This window comes from Dermacentor silvarum, chromosome 5 (genome assembly GCF_013339745.2).
Source record: "Dermacentor silvarum isolate Dsil-2018 chromosome 5, BIME_Dsil_1.4, whole genome shotgun sequence".
Classification (NCBI taxonomy): Eukaryota; Metazoa; Arthropoda; class Arachnida; order Ixodida; family Ixodidae; genus Dermacentor; species Dermacentor silvarum.
In genome coordinates this window covers 102,705,261-102,728,481 of record NC_051158.1, presented here as the reverse complement: position 1 = coordinate 102,728,481, position 23,221 = coordinate 102,705,261, and the positions used below count along the sequence as shown (strand labels likewise).

At 46.7% G+C, this 23,221-nt stretch overlaps 1 protein-coding gene across 1 annotated transcript in view; it reads right to left on the bottom strand.

Moving 5' to 3' along the window:
• Window positions 1–23,221, bottom strand: part of LOC119453684 (cytochrome P450 3A19) — a 33,172-nt gene that overhangs the window by 3,810 nt on the left and 6,141 nt on the right. The window contains exons 3-6 of the mRNA XM_037715730.2: window positions 22,650–22,713; window positions 22,463–22,571; window positions 10,398–10,489; window positions 5,550–5,690 (exon numbers count right to left, since the gene is read on the bottom strand). Of these exons, the coding sequence (XP_037571658.2) occupies window positions 5,550–5,690; window positions 10,398–10,489; window positions 22,463–22,571; window positions 22,650–22,713 (406 nt within the window). The remainder of the gene's footprint in view (window positions 1–5,549; window positions 5,691–10,397; window positions 10,490–22,462; window positions 22,572–22,649; window positions 22,714–23,221) is intronic.

Below are 23,221 nucleotides of genomic sequence, written 5' to 3'. Positions count from 1 at the left end.
TCCTCAAGCTCTGCAAAGTAGTGAATTCACAGATGTCGGAGGAAGACCGAGTTGGACATCTCCTTAAAGGAATTGCAGAAGATGTCTACAATTTCTTTTAGGCAGGGAACACGTTGATTCCGTCTCGGATGTCGTACGTCACTGCCGTACGTTTGAGACGTTGAAGACTCGTCGCCTTGCGCCGAAATTTGGACGACTGGCGAATGTGAAAACCGTGCCAGCGGCGATGAGAGCCCGCTCGCCGATCGTTCGTCTACTATACGGCAGATCGTGCGTGAAGAACTGCGACGACACGAGGAACTTGCGTGCAGCGTCATGCAACAACCTGCTGCATATTTCCCGCAAGACACGGCGCCTGCAGCACCGTGCGCTCTGTGGCAACCGTCGCTATGTGTCACGCACATCACCCACAGAGGATCTTCATGGCGTCGTGAAGGCCCATTTATGCCCGAACAACGACGAGAACACCCTCGCCCAGGCAGGTTTCCACGCAAACCGACTGTTCCTCCTGTTCAGCAGGTTCAGCCACTTCACTTGGCCACACGATCCCCCATGGATGAGCGCTTCGTGGAGCCATTCATCGATCGTAGGTTACCTGTGTGCTACAGCGGCGGCGACTTGGGCCACATTGCCAGGTACTGCAATCGCCGCCAACCACCGAGCTTCGACCGATCTACGGTGTCAAGGCGGTACCGCGCTCCACTTGATGAAACGTATTCACCTTCGCACACATATCCACGAAGCAACCCTCACCAGCACCCGGGGACGCTGCGGAACCGTTTTCCAGCAACCGATCGCAGATTGACACCACCACCCGCTCCTCGCGTACGCCAGTCACCGTCTCCACGGCGTCGCTACCCGACGCCACTTCCGGAAAACTAGTCAGCGCGGCCGTTGGAGGTGAGGTCGCTGGACAATCTGCGATGTCGACAGAGATACCTCCAACCATTTGTATGCTTACGAATAAGTTGTCTGTACTGATTGACGGGGTTTCAGCAGTGGCCTTAGTGGACACGGGAACAGGGGTTTCAGTGATGAGTCTTGCATTTAACAGCCTCCTAGGCCGAAAAGTGATCTTTCGCTGGGACCGTGCTGATACGTTTCGTGGAGTGAGTGGGGAGTTGTTACGTCCTGTCGGGGTTTGCAATGTGGACGTTATCTTGGGCAGTCAATTATTTAACGCAGACTTCGCAGTTATGCTTTATTCTATACATGACATAATCCTGGGCCTTGATTTTTTGAAACAGTGTGATGCCACTGTCGACTGCAGAACGGGAAAAATTAGTGTAGATACGAGCTTTTTAGCTGCGTTTACGGATGGCCCACCGAATGACGAAAGTGTGCTTTGAGTATTCAGTGATACAGTTCTGCCTCCGTTATCTGCAACCTGTGTTTCCGTCGCCTGTTTGAATACCATCGACGGAACGTTTGACGCTATTGTGGAGCCCGTTCATCTGAGCTGCATCAAGAGGAATTTGCTGATACCGTATTGCACGCTGTCAGTTGTTCACGGACGCACAAGCTTATGGACCGTAAACTGTTACAGTGAACCTGCAATACAACCACAGGGTCTGAATCTTGCCGCCTACAATGAAGATGAAGTGCTGTCACTCGCCGTTCTTACAGAAGCCCCTGATTCTTCGGATGAACGCCTTGTCGTTAATGCATGCCCTGCTGCGGACTCCTCCATTCTAACTATGGTGAACAAGTCACTCAGCACTAACCAGCGTCAGGAAGTCGCGAATATTCGGCTAAAACACGCCGGACTGTTTGACTTTTCACAGCACGAGGGGCCACCATTGTTTCCCCCTTCTCGTATACACCATCGCATAGATACGGGATCTGCCCTACCACTGTGACAGAAACCGTACAAAGTCTCGCTATCGGAACGCAAGGTGATCAACGATCAAGTCCGGGAAATGCTAAATAAGAATGTTATACAAGAATCTTGTAGTCCGTGGGCAGCCCCAGTGATCCTGGTTAAAAAGAAAGATGGTACATAGCAATTTTGCGTTGACTACCGTCGGCTGAACACCATCACCAAAAAGGACCTGTATCCACTGTCACGTATTCGACTGCCATCGACTGCCTTTTATCAGTATCTTACTTTTCGTCTGTTGACTTGAGGTCGGGGTACTGGCAGATGCCTATGCACAAAGCAGAACAAGAGAAAACGGCATTTGTAACACCAGACGGACTTTTTGAATTTAATGTGATGCCGTTCGGGCTGTGTAATGCGCCTGCGACGTTCGAGCGCTTCATGGACAACATCCTGTGTGGTCTGAAGTGCGATGTGTGCATGTGATATCGACGATGTAGTCATTTTCGGGCGCACGTTCAGTTAGCACAACATCCGTCTGGACCTTGTGTTAGACTGTTTGGGAAAAACAGGTTTGGTGCTCAGCTCGCAGAAATGCCATTTTGGAAAGCGCCAAATGCTGGTTCTGGGCCATCTAGTCGATAAGGACGGCATACGACCCGATCCGGCGAAGACTGCTGTTGTTGAAGCCTTTGAGCAACCTCTCTCTGTAAAAGAGCTGCGCAGTTTCCTGGGCCTTTCCTCATGCTTCCGCCTGTTTATTCGTGAGTTTGCCAACATCGCGTATCCAATTGACATGCCTCCTCCAAAAGGGCGTTCCCTTCGAATGGACCCCTGAATATGAAGCCAGTTTTCGTGAGCTGAAGTTTCGTCTGACGTCCCATCCCATTCTCCGACACTTCGACCATGCGGCTCCCACAGAAGTTCATACTGACGCTAGCGGTATTGGCATCGGCGCAGTCCTTGTTCAACGCGTCGACACCAAAGAACACGTCGTCGCCTATGCGAGTCGCTCCTTAAGCAAGTCTGAGCGCAACTATACAGTCGCAGAGCAAGAATGTCTTGCAGTTATTTTCACAGTACAGCGCTTGCGGTCGTACCTGCACGGGCGCCAGTTCACTGTGGTGACAGACCATCATTCTCTATGCTGGCTGGTTAATCTTCGTGATCCATCAGGCCGGCTTGCGCGTTGGACACTTCGATTACAGGAGTATGATTTTACCGTTTCTTATAAAAGCGGCCGACGGCACGCCGATGCTGACTGCCTCTCGCGCATGCCACTTCCAACGACGGACTGCGGCGCGGACAATTTCCATCGCTGTATCGCATCACTGGAGCCAGGATTTCCTGATATTCATACCTTCAAGGTCGAGCAACAAAAAGACAACTTTAGAGCCACTTCTCATTACCGCAAGGAAATCAGCACCATCCTGTCGCTTCTGCGTTCGTGATGCGGTATTGTACAAAAAGAGGTATTCTACGACAGGCCAATAATACCTCCTGGTGGTCCCAGAGAACCTCCGTGTATCCATCTTGCGCGCTATGCATGACGATCCAACGTCTGGTCATTTGGGATCTGCGCGAACGCTCTACCGCGTACAAGAAAGGTTCTACTGGCCTGAAATTCGTCAGACGACCGACCAGTACGTGTCCATCTGCAACGAGTGTCAACGTCACAAGCGTCCGACGAGCGCTCCTCCTGGCCGACTACATCCAGTGCCACCCGCAAGCACTCCGTTCGAGCAAGTCGGCATCGACCTTATCGGTTCTTTCTTGCGGTCATCTGATGGGAATCGCTTTTGTTGGCGTAACAATATGAGTTATCGAATGAATCGCTGTGGCGAAGAACACAGGGGATAGAACCGTCTGAATTGTTATTTCTCGTTCTTTGCTATTAAATACATTGCGGCATTCAAAATTTAACGTTATCAAATATTGTAACCTGCCATAAATATCGACTTCTTGAGTGACACAAGTTTACCCTACACTTCTTCATTGCATGACAGTCTGCCGGGTGATCAAATGAAACTTGGCGTGTGAACTCCCAAGAAATGGTGGCATAATCTTCCTTCACTTGCGCCTTTTTTGAAGCAGGGTCTGGTCTGCTGGTCCTATATTCCTCGATCACCTAAAGCAGTCATTTCCTATTAATCTGGGCATTTAAGGCTGGTGAAGAATGTAACCGACCTTTTACGCCTTAAGTAAGCCTTGACGAAATCGTTCGATCATAATTTTTAAAAAAATTGCTTCTGCGGGCCGGTTCAAAAACCAAAAGCCGCCAGTGTTCCGAGTCATTTCATTGCGACTACCTGTGAGAAGTCATTCAGGGGACTAAAGCTTCAAAAACTCACACGACAACGGAGTCCCAAAACATGTAATCAGACGGCTGTCTTACAGTAGATCATGGCCTATCCCATAAGCTGAAGGAAATGAGGGCAGCGCTTTGGTCTCAGGCTACGTTTTTTGGTCGAGCACAAGATACTCAAGATAAAAATGGATCTACTCAGCTGTTAACAAACGTGCCGAGGCGCAGACATCGAGGAAAGCATACAAAATGAAACACGTTAAGAAGCTCCTTGCTTGTATACGCGTGGCTTAATGTACAACACACCATTGACATGTGGCATACGCTATATTGGCCGAATTCACGTTGTCGACACGTGCACTGAAGTGAACAGAGCTATTCGTTAAGATGCCCCCCTTGTTTCTATTTTGTATAGCATTGATCCATGTGTAAATGTCAGCAAATGTATGAAAGAACCATCTTGTTCAATTGGCATCATGAAGCAACCACCAGAGAGATGGTCGAGCGTACTTCAAACATTGCAGTGGCCCTACGTTTGTCATCCAGGCTCCTATATATTTGCCGAAGGAAGATACCAATTTTACTTAGGCCCCATAATGTTGTCTCCATTACGATGTATGGTTTCTTTCCAAGATGTCTATGTTGCAGTGCAGTGCTTCGATCCTGTTTCTTGACTTTATTGTGGGCCGTTATTATGGCACTGCTTATCATCTTGCTTTTCGTAAGCCCACGAGCCTGATCCGTTTTATTTGTTCCGTGACGCGTCTCTCTCCAGGATAGGTATTGCGTTAACGATAGGCCTAATATTCTCCCAAGTCAGCCTAATTGTGTTAGGGTATATAAATAAATATTCATGCTGAGATTGCTGCTGTAAAGAGATGGAGAAATTTATCCCAATTGTTTTCGAGATTTGGTACACGAAGGACAACCACCCCTCTATGGAGATACACCCGTGCTTTCAGAATGCTTGTGTCGTTCGCACAAATCACGTTCAGGAAAGAATGTTTAGAAATTACTTACCCCAATAAAACTCCACGTGCCATCTTTCATGGGCCGTTTGATACTTTAAAAGAATGATCTGAGTGGAGGGGAATTGAATTCGAAGCCCATAGTGCCGTTTTTTTATACGCTGAAACGATGTGTCAGTCGTGGATGATTCAAATTTGAATAATAAATAATATTTAGTGGACATATTTTTTTAATTCCAACAACATTTGCTTCAGCATAATGCGATCTTGAGCTAGTTAGTTCATGCTTGAAATAGACCAACTTTGTTTTGTTGCGCTAGAACCACATTGAAAACATTTCCTTGTGTTTTTTCAAAGAACATACTATGCGGGGCCAGAAATAACGGTGACCAAGATCCGATTTTTCATAAAATGGAATGCCGTCTCAATTTCCTGTGGTTAAAGAAAATACGCTCACCTTTCTGGGTCAAATTTTTCCGGTTCATGCCAGTATCTGGGATCATGATGCAGCTGATACGTAGGCACTATAACCGACGTTCCTTTCTTGATGAGGTATTTCCCCCAGTGATAGTCTTCTTCCGCACACCGCGATGTAAACCTGAAGAAAGGGGTTCGGAATATGAAATAAATGTAAAAGAAATTTTGAGGAAAGATAGATAACGACCACTCGCAAGTCATGAAACGAACCATAGCAAGGGTAAGGACAATGTGTATCTGAAAATGATAAAAGAAATGTATTCGACAACGCAAGATATGGGTTCGGAAAAATGTCGAATCTGGAAGTACTGTAAGCATCCAATTTATAATTACAAAATATGTGCACGTTCTGCCGTCTAGAAGAAGGTTGCTATATTCTGCCTATTCTGAAGATGCGCTCACTATTACGCATGTAAAGCGATTCTGTCCTACTTGTTCTGTCTCGACGGTAGCCGTTCAGGCCATTGGACACTTCAAGGTTATAACGACGAGCCACTAAATTATCCGCGTGCAGAAACTGCCGCTTTGTTTCGCAGTGATGGATACCAGTGGCGTGCGATTATCGTTGTCCTTCAAAAGGTCAACTGCATGATTGAGTGTGCGAGACTTCCGCTACCGTTACACGTACTTGTAATGCTCGCACCAAACTCATGTGGTGAGTAGACATCAGAGATAGTGGCGAGATTTCCAGTCGGAATTCAAACCAGTAGTTACATGGACCACTAGTGGCATTGATGATGACCACCGCTCAACGTTCACTGACTGTGCGACTTGTACAAGATTGCATTTAGGAGTCCACGTTGTTCAATGTAACACCTGCCACAGTTCATTTTCTGGTTTTTAAAAAACAAGGGCCAATTTGCCTTCGCTATGGGGCTGCGAGCTGCTGCCGCAACGGCGCAAGCAGAAACTTGTGTCGCCACCTGCCGGCAGCTGCAGAAAGCAGCATTTTAGGGAGAGCTGTCGCTTGTTCCAGGAGTGGGAAACACGCAGCAACTCGGCCTAATCTGCGGCAAGTTTTGCACTGAACGGCGTGGACTCGAAAATGCGATCCTCCAGCAATACTGCAGTAATAACAGTAGAGCGGTGAGCGCGAAATCTTTTTTTCGAATGCGTTAAACGAAATATGCAGGACTCGATACAAGTACACTAGTAAACAAGAAAAGTACACAAGCTTTTAACAGTGGGTTTGAGCTAGTGCTCATCGGGGTTGCCGTTTAAGAGATAATTATCTCTTCAAGGTGGACGACGTAACATAATTTATGTGTGTCACCCATGGAAAGGTCATCTTAATTCAGTCTATTGTATTCCGTAATTGCCTGCGGGAAGAAATATTATTTGAAACAGTTCTTTGTCTTTCTGTCTGAAGCAGTTTTTGTGTTGAAACGGTATTCTTATAAGGTTAGTGGATGCTTGTCCCATGAATGTCTCGTTTCAGACTGAGATATCAACCGTGAACTGTCAATGTTTCTTGGTGTGTGAATTTAGAGTGATGGCATAATGTTAAGAGTTCAGCTCTTTCAATTTATTCTGAGGTTGAATCGAATGAACCATATTTGGTGTAGACGAACCTAACGGCTTTGCTTTGCACAGCTTCCAGCTTGTTAACTAAATGATTTGTGGCTGGGAACCAAAGTAGGCCTGCTTATTCGACTACAGGTCAAATAAAGGTATACAAGCTAAGAGCTTTGTTGTAGGTAGTGCTCATCGGGGTCGCTGTTTACGAGAGAATGATCTGCTTAAGGCGGATGACGTAACGTAATTTACGTGTGTCTCCCATCGAAGCTCATCTTGAGTCCCCAATCCAAGGTACTTGTGTTGTTTGGCTGTAGTTAGCTGCCTGTCACCAAGAGTGTGAGAAAATTTTGAAGCGGTTTCTTCATGTGTTATTTTTAGCAGAGCTGATTTTCTTACATTTAAAATTATCTGCCATATCGCGCACAATTGTGACACAGATATTAGGGCTTTGTTGAGGACAATATGACCGCAAGAAGAGTTAATATCTCTATAAGTGATGCAATCAGTGGCGAAAACCTTTAAGTTAGGTCTGATGGATGAGGGTAGTTAATTATTAAAACTAAGGAATAAGATCGCAGCCACGTCGCTGCACTACGGTACTTCTGATGTAACTTCAGCTACTTGTGATTTTTGCTGATTTACTTTCAGAGCTTCGTCCGGTTCTTTAACTACGCGCTAATCCCTCCTGTAATAGGTCCTTTACCTATTGTCACCTGTAAGTATTTTATTAGTTTTTAATGTGATACCCGGTCAAATGCTTTAGAAAAGACAAGTGAGGTAAGGTCCATCTGCTTTTGTTGGTCGATGGCCAAGCAGATATCGTGTATCAATGCGGTTTATTGTGTAATTGTGAAACGACCTTTACAATACGCGTGCTGAGATAGTGACAAAATGTGCTCTTTTCCACAGCAAGTAGTGATATATTTAAGAATATTGTGCTTGACTAATTTGCATATTGTGCTTGTTAGTGACACGGAGTGATATTTTGTGACATCAGCTTCTCTGCCTGATTTGTTCATTGATATAACCTGTGTCGGTTATATAGGCAACGAACATGATGTTAATGATTTTTTTAGTGTTATGCAAAGCTATTTGATTACTCATTTGGAGTACCAGGTGAGAAACTCATTCGGTATATAATCAGGTTTCTGGTTTCTTTATGACATTTACCTTTAGGAAAAGGATAAAAAGAGCTTCGCCTTCAAGAGTGGAACGCGATAGCATTCAATAATCCTTGACTACAGTGTACTAGAAAGATATTCATAGATATTCTACAGATGCTACAGATATTCTACAGGTACTTTTCTACAGGTACTAGAAAGAAAAATCATCATTTTCTCGGCCGCGGGCGGCAATGCCGACGCCGACATCAGATTTTCTGCGACACGGGGCCCTAAACGCTATCGCATTAATAGTCCCTGCTTCGTGTATGCAAGCAGGTTCCATGCTGTTGGCCCTACATACCTTAGCATGCGGTGGGTTGTCTTTGTGTGCTGCGAAAATTTACCTAAATAATTTTTAATTAATAACTATTACCTCTTCCTTTGAGGGACATTGCACTTTCTTTCTGATTTTTAGGATTTCAATAGTTCCAATATTTTTGTGGTCCATCATTATAAAATTAGGCAATGGGAAAGAAAAGTAGTGATTCTTTGCTGCCTTTAATTGTGACTTCATTCAACTGGTAGCTGCCGCAAGGATATGTCTAGTTGTAAGATTCGGTATTTGTAGAAGAGTTTCTTATGCGCTTTGCATTTTGCGTGAATAATGTTGCAATTTATTCATGAATTGTCTGGTTTATTTTTTTAGTTGGTACGCAGTATAAAATGCAATGGGATACAACTTTAAATTTCGGCCACAATTCAATATCAGCATTCGTTTGCGCAGCATCAAGCTGCGCAAACGAACTATATTCGTGTGATAGGAGGTCGGGTATGGTAATACCACCAGCATTATTGAAATCAACAGAAGTTAGAGCTGATATGGAGGGCTTTATATGGTCAAGCACTGGAATGAACGCTGTGTGCTCCGATATGCTGTCTATTAACTCAAGGTTGGCTTTATCAGTCGAAAAACGGTCGCTAACAAGCACCAGGCCACCCATATTTGGGAAATGCCCATGCACACGTACGAGTGGGCTGCTTAATATTTTGAGAGAAAATAAATGTTAACATAGCAGGCAAAATTATGTCGGAAAAGGGTAATTGATGTTGCATCCTGTACCAGTTGATATCGGGTAGGTTGAAATCGCCATCCAGTATAATCATACTTGTAATAAAAAATTGTCGAAGTTTCACCCGAAAGGCGAAGCATCAATTGCGATAGCAAATTAGTAGAGAGCTACACGGAGTAAGGATAGTAGTTTTATCAGCTGTATAAACTTGGACATGCAGCAGCACCAGCAACGTGCAGAACTGTTGTCGACGCCGTCGGCGTTTTGCCCGAGTTCGCACCGAACGCGCGCGGCGTTGGTTACTGTTGCCGGTGCCTCTGGGGGCGGCTCGGGGTTTTCGACGAGATCAGAACGGGACACTCGTCGAGCATCGTCGGAAATCTTACCCACCTTCTCGCCTCGCAACCTTTTTATATAAATACGCATTTGGTGCCGCAGCTAAACGTCGCCTCCCCTCCCTCCCTCCCGTCCCCCCACGGCCTTTCGCGCGACGGAGTATGTCGCGTTGGCTCTCTATAAACGGTAACTGTAAAGGAGAAAAGAGACGCCTAATTCTGCAGCCCTTCAGGGTGCACGACGCAGAACGTGCGTTAGCTCTCCGACGTGCGTTCGCTCCCCGTGAAAGCGCGCGTCCCTCGCGCCCTTTCACTCGCACATACAGCGTCCGGAGCGCGGCCACGATCTCATCGCCGTTGACGTCATACGTAACCTCACAGCGACGGCGACGCCGACGGCAGAAATCCGCTTTGGAGTGTCCATATAATTGCTATCGCAATAAAAGAGAGTGCGGGCACGCCTACAAAGAATACAAATCTCGTTCTTTGACGAGGGACTGCGACAAACGCAGCCAACAACAACTGGACAGGAAGTGACGCGTATTTTATAAAAATAGCTTCCACCCCTTCAACTTCGGGAATCATCGTGAGAGCAATATCTTTCCTTATTAGGATAACTACGCCTACCCCATGTGTAGGTCTATCTGTATGTCAGATTGTGTAGTCAGGCCGCGTTATCTTGAAGGCACTCACGTTATTTGGCAGCCATGTTTCGGTGAACGCAACAAAGCCGGGTTCAGTGCGGAATAAAAATGATTCTATGCTTAATGCTAATACTAAAGGAATTGCGCAAAATTCTCACGTGGATGACGGTGGATAGAGCCGCAGGGTCTCAGAAATTACTTGGTTCGTGTAAGGAAGTGTCGTGATAGTTTGAAAGGATAGGTGGTCTCCCTGAAACAAAAAGAGAGCGGGTGAACAGCGTTGCTGTACTTGGATAAGTAAGGTTTGGAAACGAATTCGTGGTATTCCCTGCGGAATGCATAAATAACTTTTTTTCTGTAGGAAGCACCCTCCTTTTAAAACGTACCCCATACTGCATCTAGCAAGGCACTTACAGTATCATGGAGCTCAAGCACTTATCTGTAGGTTGCCTATAGTACTTATGAAACGTGCCATATCGCCGCTAGCTGTGGCCAGTCACGTGATCGCGCCAGTGCATTCTATATGCCACACCTACTGATAAACAAAACAAACATTCGATGTTTTGCAGCGGCCCATCAGTTGCTCTACGTTACTTCACATGGCAAGAATGAAGTCTCGGTAAGCGCACTACTGTCCAATAAAAAGAAAGCAAAAAAACTGTAGTGGACGACTCAAGGAACGGCGCAGCTGACATCTAGGTGAGCTTACAGCAGACGCCGCGTGACAAGTAATAAAACAACGCGGAACGAGTAGACAAATATGACCAAGGTCACAGCCGGGAACAAGTTCATTCTAACAGTGTGAAATCCACTATTGTGGTTATTTTACAGCCGTCAGCAAGATGTCCCAATGGTGCACGAAAACATCAAAGCTATTAAAAGTAGCCTACAGGTTTGCTTGGAAACTTAAATTTACTGGGTAAATGTTGTAAGACCATATGATCAACTATTTCTTTAGACATAGCCAACCCGGCTATGCAGACGTGATGAAACCGCACATACTCGTTGAAAAACAGTCGAACATATAAAGTTTCCGGGGAATAAAAGCGATCGCTCTCATGATATCCTTCGCTCTATAGGCCAGAGTCTGCATGCTTGCAGTATTTGTGATCGCACGTAATTAAAATAGTTGTTATGAATAGTATATTCGTCAACCGAAATAGCAATACACTTGCCATGACCCATCAGCTGAAATTGAACATTTGGTATCTCACCTGAGAACCGCACTTACTATATATAACTATCACGGAAGTGCGCATCTGCACGAATAAAAAGTATCTGACGCCTCCGCTACACTCGGTCTAGCGCGCTCCATTTGATTAAACGGGATAATTATACCGGGTATTCCAGCGAACACTAAAAAATGTTTTTTAAGGAAGCCTGTGGCAAATAGCACAATCCTAGTTCATGAGTTGGTCTATTCGAAAAGGCGGACGTTACTGGCAGAAAAATATTAATGCATGATTGGCTAATTAATAAAAATGTACTAATAACACTTTCATTATTTACCTTATGGTCCATATTGCAATTTACAAATTCTAGCCGTGGAGTTCATAGGGTGGATCCACTTGGAACGAAATCCCAGGATGACACCACTTTCAAGATATATTTCCCGAACTTTGCAGACAAATGCATTGGCGTTCCACTTACTTTCTTAACAAAACGTCATTTTATTTATTGAAGCAGAGAAGTCACTGGCATCATCAACATCATCATAATCATCAGCCCATTTTTATGTCCATTGCAGGACGAAGGCCTCTCACAGCATATATCCAATTACCCCTCTCTTGCGTTAGCTGATTCGAAAGTGCGCCAGCAAATTTCTTAATTTTATCACCCCACCTAATTTCGCGTTGTCTTCGACTGCGTTTCCCTTTCCTTGTGTAGTGACCTTATGAGTTGTTTATGTGCGTGGACTGTTTAAAAGCTCGTCAATGAAGAAAGAAGAAACAGAACCAGGCGCTACACTCGCCTCCGCTACACTCGGTCTAGCGCGCTCCATTTGATTAAACGGGATAATTATACCGAGTATTCCAGCGAACACTAAAAAATGTTTTTTAAGGAAGCCTGTGGCAAATAGCACAATCCTAGTTCATGAGTTGGTCTATTCGAAAAGGCGGACGTTACTGGCAGGAAAAAATTAATGCATGATTGGCTAATTAATAAAAAATTACTAATAACACTTTCATTATTTACCTTATGGTCCATATTGCAATTTACAAATTCTAGCCGTGGAGTTCGTAGGGTGGATCCACTTGGAACGAAATCCCAGGATGACACCACTTTCAAGATATATTTCCCGAACTTTGCAGACAAATGCATTGGCGTTCCACTTACTTTCTTAACAAAACGTCATTTTATTTATTGAAGCAAAGAAGTCACTGGCATCATCAACATCATCATAATCATCAGCCCATTTTTATGTCCATTGCAGGACGAAGGCCTCTCACAGCATATATCCAATTACCCCTCCCTTGCGTTAGCTGATTCGAAAGTGCGCCAGCAAATTTCTTAATTTTATCACCCCACCTAATTTCGCGTTGTCTTCGACTGCGTTTCCCTTTCCTTGTGTAGTGACCTTATGAGTTGTTTATGTGCGTGGACTGTTTAAAAGCTCGTCAATGAAGAAAGAAATAACAGAACCAGGCGAGGCAGGGGCAGGTTGCGCGCGTGGCAGCGTTCAGAAAAGAAACAAAAGAAAATGAAGACGAATAGACGGGGCTGCCGAACGGGCAGAGGGTCTCGTGACTTGGAAGACGCAGGACCAGTGCGCTGTTCCGGGAGCTCCTGCCGCGGTACTCGAGGTGGCCCTGAGGACAACGCGCCTGCCTGTGGGTGCAGACGCGGAGTGGCGCCTGGGGTGACGCCGTTTGCAACAGGCCTGGCGGTTGCCTGCTCGTAGCCGCCCGTTTGAGCAGTGTCAGGGCGTGTCCGGGGCGAAGCCTAATCGAGGCCTGTGCTTTGAGGCCTTCTGTTGCTCGAGGTGGCACGTGGAGTTGTGGCGGTGGAAGCCACCCACCCTACACCCGTTCGAGTCCTCTGGCCACGGTATTGCAGCCGTGGGCCACCGCCTGCTTCATCTGATGACCTGTGCCGTCATCGTGCCTTGGCTCGCCTCCTACTAGGGTCATCGTGCCTTGGCTCGTCTCTAACAGGAATCGTCGCGACACCTCAGACGATCTACCGCCGATCAACGACACCATCAGGACTGGACTAGTGAGACGTACTTGCTCTTTTCTTGAATGCTGCGCGTGGGACTGTGTTTGCTTTAGGGACCTTCATTATATGTTCTGTGTTTAGTGGTTGTTTTGTTTCAGTCCTATTACCTTTAATAAATGTTCGCTTACATCCGTTCGCGCTTCTCTGACGTTCATTCACACAGACATACGTACCGCACAAAAATTTCATCACACCTTCGTGCCTATTCTATAAATCTAATGGTCCACCGGTTATCTACCCTGTGCACGAGATGGCCTATCCCACTCTATTTTTTTCCTTTAATGTCAGCTAAGACATCGGCTATCCCCGTTTGCTTTCTGATCCATACTACTCTCTTCCTGTCTCTTAAAGATACGCCTATCATTTTTCTTTCTATTGGTCTTTGCGCTGTCCTTAACTTGTTCTCGAGCTTCTTTGTTAAGCTCCAAGCTTCTGCCCCATATGTTAGCACCAGTAGAATGCAATGATTGCACACTTTTCAATGACAGTGGTAAGCTCCTCGTCCGGATTTAGTAATGCCTGCCGTATTCACTGCGACCCATTTTACGCGCAAGCGTCCGTAAAATCGGCTAGATTATGTTTCTCTCCGCGACGGAAGAGAGCGACGGACGGGGAAGGCTCCTGGAGGTGGACAAGAGAATCGCCGCGTTCGCGCCCTTTCCGTTTGTTCTTCGACGCTGCGGTGCTCGCTGTGCATGTTCGCGGCATCCATACTTTTGCGCGTAACCTGCGTTCACGAAGTAAAATGTCACGGAAACTTTATTATTCTGTAAATTTCCTTCTCATGGTCAGGGTACCCTGTAAATATTTGATCTAGATAAATGCACTCGTGTACAAACTCTTGAGGCTGAATGGCGATCATGAACTCTTTTTCCTTGCCGAGCTATTGAATATTACCTTTGTCTGCAGCATAATATCAGCACAATCTCCGGTTTTGATATCTTCAATATCTTCACTTTTCTATGATATTGTAAGCGGTCTGTCTAGTAGTGCCACCTACCAGCGTCAGCACACAGCCAGCCCTGAAGCCAAGCTGGCCAAGCCTAGTGTGAGAAGTGTGCGCGAGGGTGGAGTGCGTGCGTTGACTGTCGTCGCGTCTAGTCGCGTTCTTGGAGGCGCCATGCCTTCTAATAAAGTGCGTTATTAATTGTATTCTCGAGCCTTAATTACGTTTCGGCCAGCAGCCGACCCTCGCCACCCCTCACAACTGGCGCAGTCGACCCCGAACCATGCCTGAAACATTGCCTCTCGCCCGCCTCGTGAAGTGAGTCGCCAGCCAACGCTCCTTCCTTTGTTCAGCTCCGGCCGCCCGACGCAGCCTCTCGCCCGCTTCGTCTTAGCCATTTCGCGCCTTCGCCCTTTGTGTTTCGCCGACCGTCGTGCTGACGCCTGCCCGCCCGATGAAGTAGCTTGCCTGCAGTGCCCAAACGGTTCGCCCTACTCGCCTTATCGTTTCTCGTGACTCTTGAGCTGCTTTGTCAACCGCCATGCCGCTCGTGAATTGGAGTGACGCGACGCCGGCGGATCTCGCAGGCTTTACAGTGGATTACCTCCGTGAAGAGTTGGCTCACCGAAACCTCGATGCTACCGGGTCGAAGGAAGAAACAATAAGTCGCCTTATCGCCGACACCGCCCAAAACCGCCCAACGACGCCTCCTTTGCCTTCCCCAGACTCCGCCGCGTCCACCCAGCGTTGCAACGTTACGCCGCTCCCGCCAAGCCTCGATGCAGCCCAAACTACCGAGTTGCTGACGGGTTTACTTCAGCAGCTCCTTCACGTGTCGCAACGAGCTGCAGCCCCAGTTCAAGTCACTACCCTTCCAGACCTCTCCGCATCGCTTCCTACATACAGTGGAGACGGCAGCATTTCAGCGTCCCACTGGGTTGAAGAGTTGGAACGAACTCGAAACTTGGCTTCGTGGGAACCTTCAACCCTACTCGCCGTCGCCCTGGGCAAACTTCGCGGAGCAGCCGCTGATTGGAAAGCCGTCATCGGTCGTCAATGTCCAACGTGGGAAACCTTCAGACAAGCGTTCCTAGACCAATTCAGTGCCAAGCAAACCTTGCTACAGTGGCAACAAGCAGTCACTTGTCGCGTAGAGGCGCACGGAGAAAACCTTGTCAGCTATTCTATGGCGAAGTTTAAGCTAATCTCTGGATGCCCAGTTACCCTCACCGATCCCCAGCGCATAGAGTACGCCCTTCAGGGCATCGCCGACGTGAACCTGGCCACTACTATTGCAGCGCAGCGCCCAGAGACAGTCACAGCGTATATGGACATTTAACTCAGCTTGACCAAACATTAAGCCATTCGTCCCTTCGCGCCCCACGCACAGGCTATCAAAGTGCCAAATTACCAACGCCAAGCCCACAGGCACCTCCACGTAGCACAGTGTACACGAACCCCCAGGCTGTGTCAGACAAAACCGGCCGGCCACAGCGCATTTCAGCCCTACCACCAGACCAACGAGAGGCTAGATACCTCACTATCTCAGCTAAGCATGGTGCTCCTACCTACCGTCCTGGCCAGAACTTGGCCGAAGCTGTGTGTTTTCAGTGCCGTCAAAAGGTACATGTCGCATCCAAGTGCCCGTCTAGATCTACTGCTCCAACATCTACAACACATCTTTCGCCAGCTCTCCACAGCAGCCCTTCCGAGACCCTTGATGGATCTCTGGTTCAGTGTGCTCTTGTCGACGCCACAATTGCTGGGATTGGCCAAGTAGATGCATTTCCAGACAGTGGATCTAAAGTGACACTTGTTTCACGTCGCCTGGTCAGCTCCTTGCCCCTCCTGCCCGGGACTAGACCTCCTCTTGTTGTCGTTGGAGGAACATCAGTAACTCCAGCTGGTGCCATCTGTTTGAAGATTTCTGTTGGACCTATCACCGGGTTGGTCGAAGCAGCCGCCATCAATAATAATGCTGTGCCACTTATATTGGGTGAAGACTGGTTTTCCTCAAGCCAAGCACAGTTGGTGTTTCAGCCGCCCCTACCAACTGAAATCCGCCATTCTCCAACAGCCACAAGTGTGCCATGCCATGAACGACTGCTGCCACGGATGGCGAATGCTGTTATGATCCAAGGGTCATCTTTCGGTCACTGTGTTCCTGGTCCCCACAGCTCAGCAGGCCTACAGCGGTCGCCGCTACCAGGACCAGACGAGCCCCCGTGGTTGGCACTATCTTGCCACAATGATGTTTCAAGCACCTACAGCCTCTCGTCTACGTCCAACCGAGCTGCTTCCTCGACAATTGAGGTTCACATTGACCCATCCCTGCCTGCGGTGCAGCTAGGTAGCCACTTGCCAGTGCCTCAACAACAGGAACTTATGAGCATGTTGTCAGAACACGCTCAAGTATTCGCTCATGGAGAGGATGACTTGGGCTTGTACGAAGGTGTCGAACATGCAATTGACCTTCTTCCTGACGCCGTGCCATACAGTCGATCTCCCTACCGGTACTCAGCTGCAGATCGTCGTTTTCTTGAGGCCCAGACAAGCACACTCCTTCGCCAAGGCATCATTCTTCCAGCCTTAGGACCTTGGGCATTCCCCGCAGTAGTTGTTAGCAGAGGCAGTAAGAAGCGCCTTTGTGTCAACTATGTGCCCCTAAATAAGATGACTGTGAGTGTTGTGCAGCCACTTCCGCATGCAGATGACATCATGGATGATATTGCTGGTTCACGGTACTTTGCCTGCCTGGACCTAAAGTTTGCTTACTGGCAGATTCGTGTGCGTGAAGAAGACCAAGCAAAAACTGCTTTCATCACCCACCATGGCACTTTCATGTGGACCCGCATGCCTTTCGGGCTGAAGAATGCACCAGCCACCTTCCAGCGAGCCATGCAGTCAATTTTTGCCAACTTACAGTCACACTGCCCAAAGTGCGGTGTGCGAGTCTACCTGGATGATGTTCTGCTTTTCGCGCCAACATTTGATGAGTTTTCTACACTGCTTGACGAAGTACTTTGTCTACTCCACACCAGTGGATTCAAGGTTTCACTCAACAAATGCAAGTTTGGCTTGGAGTCTATCAAGTTTCTTGGATTCATTCTGAGCAAAAATGGCAAGCAACCTGACCCTGCCAAGGTCGATGCCATCCTGAAAATCCCGCAGCCTACGAGTAGCAAAGCAGTTTTGTCATGGCTCCAGACAGCCAACTTCTATCGTCGCTTTGTTAAGAATTTCTCTCGGATTGCAGCACCTTTGCAGAGTCTCATTCGGTCCGAAGAGTTTGTCTGGACCAGTGACTGCGATGAAGCTTTTCGACGAATCCGCACAGCATTAACAGAAGCCCCGGTGCTGGGCCATTTTGATCCAGACGCCCAAACCACTGTCACAACAGATGCCTCAGCAACCGCAATTGGAGCTGTGCTCTCCCAGAAACAGCGTGGCAAAGAAACTGTTATCGAATATGCGAGTCGCGCACTCACTGTCGAGGAGAAGAAGTTGCACAGTAACGTTTGGGAGTGTATCGGTGTGCATTGGGCGGTCACTATCAAGTTCCGCCACTATTTACTTGGCAAAAATTCTGCTTGCTGACTGACAACTGGACTGTCGCATGCTTGACAGCCAACATCAGGCCGTCACGTCGTTTGACGACCATGCTGATGGATCTTACGGAGTTCGACTTCACAGTGCAGCACCATCCTGGTCGCCAAAACGTGGTTGCTGACATGCTGTCGAGACTATCTGCAGTAGTCCTCCACCAGTCACAGTCACTCGCAAATATGCAAGCCTTCAGTGACCCGCTACGTCACAGCGTGCCAGATCTGCCAAAGCAGCAACCGCCCAGTGTCTAAAAGTGTTGGAAAAATGGGCCTCATGCCAGTGTCAGACGTTCCTTTCGCCTTATTAGCCATCGATCACATCACAATGCCACCTGCTTCAGGAAAGAAGTACATTTTAAATGTCATTGACTTCGCCACTCGTTTCATTGTCCCAGCGGCTGTGACTTCAACTTCGGCTAAAGAGATTATAGCGCATTTGCAGTCCGTGTTCTTTAGGTTTGGTTGTGCTGATGACTGCATGTGTGACCATGGTGCAGCTTTTGAATCTCACCAGTTTAAACACTTCATGCGCTTGCACGGTGCAGAGATTCACTACTCGGTTGCATACCGCGCAGCCAGCAACGGCCTTGTGGAAAGAAGCAATGGGACATTAGTCTCCGTTCTTCGGAAGCTGTGTCCCAATGACCCGACCTCTTGGGACAACAAACTTGAAGAAGCTGCTTTTGCCATCAACACAAGCTACAGCGCCAGCAGCCGTTTCTCTCCATTTGAACTACTTTATGGATATGTCCCCAAGCTCCCATATCAACGTCACCGTCCTGCTACAGCCAGGACACTGCAAGACCGTCTCCTAATGTTGTCTCAGAACCGAGCTACTGCAGCAGGCAATACTGAGGAAGCACAAGGGAAACGAAAGACAGCGTATGATCAATCCCATAGGGATCACTCTTTTCAAGTCGGCCAGTTCGTCTGGGTGCGCCGCCAAGAGCCCGTCACAGATGGTACTGGAAAGTTGGCACCTAAATTCAAAGGAATATATCAAATAACCGACCAGAAAACGCCTGTTACATTTGTGGTCAGCCGCATAACTGGCCAAGGGCCCCGGGACCGACCCCAAGACAGGGTAGTGCACGTCTCTCAACTCAAGCACTACGTTCCACCGTACATCGAGCCCTACATTGTAAAAAGCCAAAATTTATCTGTGGGTAACCCATCCAGCTTTCCCAGTGGTGGTAATGAGTTGTCTCAACCACCGGTCTCTGCTGGCCCTGCAATTCTGCCTCCTGCGGTACCCTTGTCCCGACCCCATCGGCAAAGGCGTCCACCCGAACGCTTGAAGGACTATTCTCTCTCGCAGTGAACACATCAAGCAGTGCTTTTTCCTAGACCAAAGGGACTTGGTCAAACTAAGAGGGGCCGGATGTAAGCGGTCTGTCTAGTAGTGCCACCTACCAGCGTCAGCACACAGCCAGCCCTGAAGCCAAGCCGGCCAAGGCTAGTGTGAGAAGTGTGCGCGAGAGTGGAGTGCGTGCGTTGACTGTCGTCGCGTCTAGTCGCGTTCTTGGAGGCGCCATGCCTTCTAATAAAGTGCGTTATTAATTGTATTCTCGAGCCTTAATTACGTTTCGGCTAGCAGCCGACCCTCGCCACCCCTCACAATATCTGCAACACATATCTCTAACACTGAGATATCTCCAATATCTTCACTTCTAAGCGTGCCCACTCTAATAGCTAGAATAATTCTGAACATACAATGAATAGGATTCGCGAAATTGTGCCTCCTTGCCTGACCCCTTTCTTGACAAGTAATTTTGTAGCTTTCTTGTGGAGAAGCAAGGTAGCTGTGGAATTTTTGTAGATATTAATGCCCAATTACTTTATGCCTCATTTCGCAAAACTCCTGTGGCGGGGGGACCAAAACATGTTACCAAAAATGGCCGACGGCGCGAAGAGCAATGGGCGTCAGGAAATTCTCGGATTTTTCTGTGTTTTACACAACCCGGGATCGTGTCTTGCCTATATGCAACAGCTCCCCCAACACTTTTGATGGTGTGCGAGTCGCCGTCGGCGTCGTCTTCTACGACGCGTTAACGACCCTTCAACACGAAATGGCACCGCTGCGCTCCGTGTATCCACTTCTTCGCGAATTCCCCATAGTGGGTAGGAACGACATACGTGATAGCAAACAGCAACAACAACGCTCTCGACGTCAAACCATGAGTGTATAAAATGAGGTGTACCACCGCCAGCATGTCTGAAAAAGAACGCCGTGCATGGTTACAACGTGCAAAACGACTTGTGGATGAATACCGAAACGAAAATATTTCGCCAAAGATACTACAATGCTTTCGCATTACCACACGTGAGCAGTCTTAAGTGTCTCTGTCGAATATTTCCCCTAGGGTATTCAAGTGTGCCTCCATTACTCCTTGATTAGGCAATGCACCCATGACTGCTGGTATGTCTAATCAACTGTCTTTTCATAATCTATGAAAGCCGTATATAGAGGTTCATTTTACTCCGCAGATTTCTCAATAACCTAATTGACAACATGGATATGAGTCATTGTAGAATATCCCTTCCTGAAGCCACCCTGTTCTTTTGGTTGACTGAAGTCAAGTGCTTCCCTTGTTCTATTGGAAATTGGTGAATATCTTATGTTACACTGAAAGCAAGCTAATGGGACCATAGTTCTTAAATTCTTTACCGTCTTTCTTCTTATGGACTGATACACTCTAGTGAAACGGATGCATGCTCTATACTTCTTGTCGTTGGAATATTTGGTAAAACATGGCTACCTCGATGATAGGCACGGGCAGAGAAATACGTACAACAGACACGTGCAAAGAAATACGGAGAGTAAATACGGACTGTTTGTTATTTTTTGGGAACTTCTGTCTGCTTGCTCCTGTTGTTTATGTAGAATGTATTTTGTTTCCTGCCGTAACATAAGAGCACGTTGCTTATCGAACCCAGCAGTAACGGCTAACGGTAACTTTTAGTTATAGCAGTTGCATGGCCGAAGATGGCTATCGATAATTTTGCCAAGCCAAACTCAGAAAAAGAATAGTTCTTTTATGTTATCGGCCTGCTTGGACTAAGAACTGCTTGTATGAACGATTCTCACTCACACTATCCGAAAACGATTCTCATTTATTGAGTGAAATCATGTTTAAAATGCTTTGTTAAGATGTAAAATAATGTTTACAACTCCTCTGCTGCATTTGTACTTCTTGTCTACTAAGTACAATTTCCCGAGGAGAAAACAAGCTAAGTCATGATAAAGCCAGACCTCCATATCCGTAATCTGTTGGAATTAATCTGTGCTGTGATCCATGCTTCACCTCTCAACTTGTCCGAAAGGGAATGCTTTATTTATCTTCCCGTGTACTTAGTTTATTTTAGCTGTGTGCATCGCCTAATGCTCTTATATACCATTATAAATGCACAGCGTAAAACTTGAAGTTGATACTCTTCAATGTGCTGTACCAATTCTCACGCGGAACTGGAGGGTGTTGACTGTTATTATTTCCATAATACACCTACACATGCGCGGTGGCAGCCCTGACCAAAGGTAGAGCGTACATAAATATTATCAAAGTTTTACATGTTGCCCGAGTTCACATATCGAACCTTTGTTACCTATTGGAGGGCAATCTATGTATAAATATTGTTCTGAGAATTATTTCCTTCTACGCAGTTCATTTTCACTGATCCGATAACCGAAAGGCTTCTAAAAAGACCATTAAAGGATATATATCCTAGAAACTTCTATGCACAACATGTGTACCAAACAAGGCATAAGGAAGACAATAAGTGTTCGTCCCTATAAGGCTACGCCATATGATTTCTTTTTCTTCAACATGGCACAAATTTCAGAGCACTTGCAGGAATTGGAAAGTAGTTTCTAAATCCATTTAGCTCTGCAGGCGCAGTGAAACCATTGTTTATTTACTAGCTACAAAAGACTTCGCTTTGTTTGTTCAGCATGATAAACCTTTCCAGGAAAGGAGGTGGTGGTAACTTGTCCGTGCATTATACAGACTCCTAGTGCATGCCATACTTTGAGAAAGGCCCCATCTTGAGGCACTGTTATGGGGCCACTTTCGAAATTGTTGGCGCATCTCTAACGTATTCTGTAGATTTTTAGTGCATCAATCAGCCGTCACTGTCGTTATTGCACGAAGTGGTCATGTTTCTTCAAGTTCCATGAGCAGTGTTTATATTCTACTCTATATACAACTACCTGTCACAGTGACTTTATGGCTATGGTGTCCCGTAGCTGAGAACGCATGGCGGCCGCTTTTCGATAGGGATGAAATGCAAAAAAAAAGAACGCTAGCATGTGCCGTGCTTTGGGAGCACTTTAAAGAAGACCAGGCGGTTGAAACTACATCGGAATTCGCAGTCAATAGAGCACTATCAATTCCTTGTTAGCACATGCGGAAATATGATGTCATGCAGGAGCAAAAAAAAAAGAAAAAAGGCTCACCTCTTTTTCATAAGCTTCAACAACTTCTTGCCGCATTTTCTCCTGTATCTCAGGATGTCTTCCCATTAGATAAAACCAGAAATTCAATACTAGCCGTGTTGTGTCGTACCTGCGCTAGTAGAATACGTAAGACCTATTAAACCAGTCAACCTTCAAGCATTCACTTTCGCGTAATAACGATACTTACCCTCCGATGAAGATTGCCACACAGTTGGCTGACAATTGACTTAGCGCTTCACGCGGCAGAGGTGCTAAGAGGAGACGTTGATTGGTTATTAACAATAGTGCATTATTAACCTTAATATATCGGCAGATGCTTGACGCCAAAAGATCAATCGAGTGTTACGGATTTGTTTCAAAACGTACCAAGTAAATATTTATAAAATAAAAAATGAATAAATGCTCAGATGAGAGGGACGTTCGACAGCTATTCGGAAGACTCGAGAATCAGTCCTGAAATTCCAATGAAATTATTTTTAGCTCGGGATACTTTTTTTACCATTCAGAGAGAAATGCAGTGAAGATAGTAGTTCATACGAGACAAAAGATCACGGTGGGTGAGGTACGGTGGAGGTGGAATGGAAGTTTGAAGTGATTAAGAGGGGTGCCAAACAAGGAATGTTGCTGTAGCCATCGTTTCGACAATGACACTTCTCTTTGTCAGGGACAAGACAGGCACCCTTGTCAAAACGGTAATGTACACCGGCGTTTCTTTTTGGACCAGTGTTGCATGAAAATCGTTGGGCGTTTGCTGCTTTC